The sequence below is a fragment of the Eurypyga helias genome, unplaced genomic scaffold (genome assembly GCF_000690775.1).
Source record: "Eurypyga helias isolate BGI_N326 unplaced genomic scaffold, ASM69077v1 scaffold35491, whole genome shotgun sequence".
Taxonomy (NCBI): domain Eukaryota; kingdom Metazoa; phylum Chordata; class Aves; order Eurypygiformes; family Eurypygidae; genus Eurypyga; species Eurypyga helias.
In genome coordinates, this window is record NW_010230804.1 from 5,304 (window position 1) to 7,113 (window position 1,810).

Consider the following 1,810-nt stretch of genomic DNA (forward strand, 5'->3'; position numbering starts at 1 on the left):
GTAAACCAGCACCATCGTCTGCTGTGTCAGGAGAAGAATTTGTGTCTAAAGCCACAGGATTAAGGAGGCATCGAGCGGAGTTTGAGACCGTTACAAAGCTGAGCCTGTCAAACTGCAGCCAGAGAAGAGGTAAGGCTTGCTCCAGCCCCAAATCAGGGCTCCCCACAAATTTCAAGCCAAGCTTGGAGAGAAACATCCCCGATCTCACCAGTTTTAGAGTCCTGAGATGAGCAGCCACGAGGACACGGTGATGGAAGGTGGTTTCATGCCGCTGGAGGAAGAGCTGCCCAATATCCGGGCGGCGTAGGTCAGGTAGAGCCGAACATCTCCTGGGAAGCATAGGTCAGGTAGAGGAAGCCATCCTCATCCTTGTTGTCACGGTACAGCTCCTGCATGGTGATGGCCATGTTTGGCAGCCCTTTGTTGTTCACCAGCAGGTAGAAGGTCTGGGAGGAGGCCAGGCAGAGCCGTGTCCTGCTGAGAGGAAGGGGGAGACAGCAGGGGGGTGAGTAGTGCCCAGTGGGGCAAACCTGAGGGTGTCCCCATGCATGGGTCGTCCCCGTGGTTCCAGTTTCAGCGTCACCTCACTTTGGTACCAGCCACCCACGGGCAGGAAGGTGGGTGCTAGGGCAGGGCCAGCTGCTCCCCAAAACATCTGGAAGGGCCAACCCCCAGCCACAAGCTCGTCCATCCCTCCTTCCCTTGCCAGGAGGTGTTGGTCCTTGGGAGGGATTTCAAGCAGAGCACCAGGGTTTCAATTCAACTGCAGCAGTGCTGCTCGTTTGCAGGGCTGCTAATCACCTACCCCCAATTAGCAATTTACCTGTGCTGCAGATCCCCGGGAACAGAGCTAATTGCCACCTTTTATCCCAGGGAGGGTGGTGGAATTCTGCCATGTGCTGGCAGACAAAGGATCTTTACTAATTGCAAAGGCTAATTGCATTAGGCTAAGCCCAAACACTTGCCTAAATGGAGTAAATATCTGAAGTAGCCAAAGTGGCTTCCAAGCCAAGCTGTTCCACAGGACCAGCCACATCTAGACCGGGATTTAGCACTGGTCCTGAGCTGCAGACCCCTCGCCCTTGCCCCAGGTAAGCCTTGGCCCCGCTGCAACAGCATCACTTACCGCAGGGTGACAACAAACTGGGACAGGGGCAGGTCATGGGACACCAGAAACTTGGTCCTGCTCAAGGGGGGCAAGGTCTTCTCCTTCTGGTAGCGTTCCACAACCACCTGCAGCGGGAAGAAGGTGCTGGAGGGGGAGGCAGGGACCACTCTGGGACCACTCTTGCAGGGGTACCCAGAGAAGCAGAGCCACCACCTTCAGAGTCAAGCCACGTCCTTAGCAAAGACTCCCACGGCTTGCCTTTCGGCTGGCCACCAAGAGAGCGGGGTGTAGCCCTTACCGGGATCTTGTTGGGATATTTGATCCGGATTTCGGTCACTTCATGCATCCTGGTAGCTGGGGAAGAGAAAAGAAGGAGTGATAAGCACTGCCCATCACCGTGTCGCTGCTCCCCTCGTCCCGAGTAACGCACCGAGGCTTTTCCTTTGCTTGAAGGGGCGAGAGCTGCTGTTGTCTGGATACATCTTCTGGGAGGAAGGAAGAGGAGGCAGCAGGAGCTGAGCCTTCCATGGGCAGCTGCTGCTGGAAGAGCTCCTAATATAGGTTCCTCCTGCCCCACCTGGGCTGGGGGTAGGAGGGGCTGGAATGCTCTGCAGGTGCTGGGCTCTGCTGGGATGGGTGGGTGAATGGGTGGATGGATGGATGGGTGGATGGATGGATGGATGGATGGATGGATGGATGGAT

General features: G+C 56.4%; 1 protein-coding gene across 1 annotated transcript in view; it reads right to left on the reverse strand.

Moving 5' to 3' along the window:
- Window positions 1–308: 308 nt before the first annotated feature.
- The window catches only part of LOC104516522 (microtubule-associated proteins 1A/1B light chain 3C-like), a 2,176-nt gene continuing 674 nt past the window's right edge, over window positions 309–1,810 (reverse strand). Inside the window, exons 2-5 of the mRNA XM_010160866.1 lie at window positions 1,539–1,593; window positions 1,407–1,462; window positions 1,127–1,233; window positions 309–474 (exon numbers count right to left, since the gene is read on the reverse strand). Of these exons, the coding sequence (XP_010159168.1) occupies window positions 309–474; window positions 1,127–1,233; window positions 1,407–1,462; window positions 1,539–1,593 (384 nt within the window). The remainder of the gene's footprint in view (window positions 475–1,126; window positions 1,234–1,406; window positions 1,463–1,538; window positions 1,594–1,810) is intronic.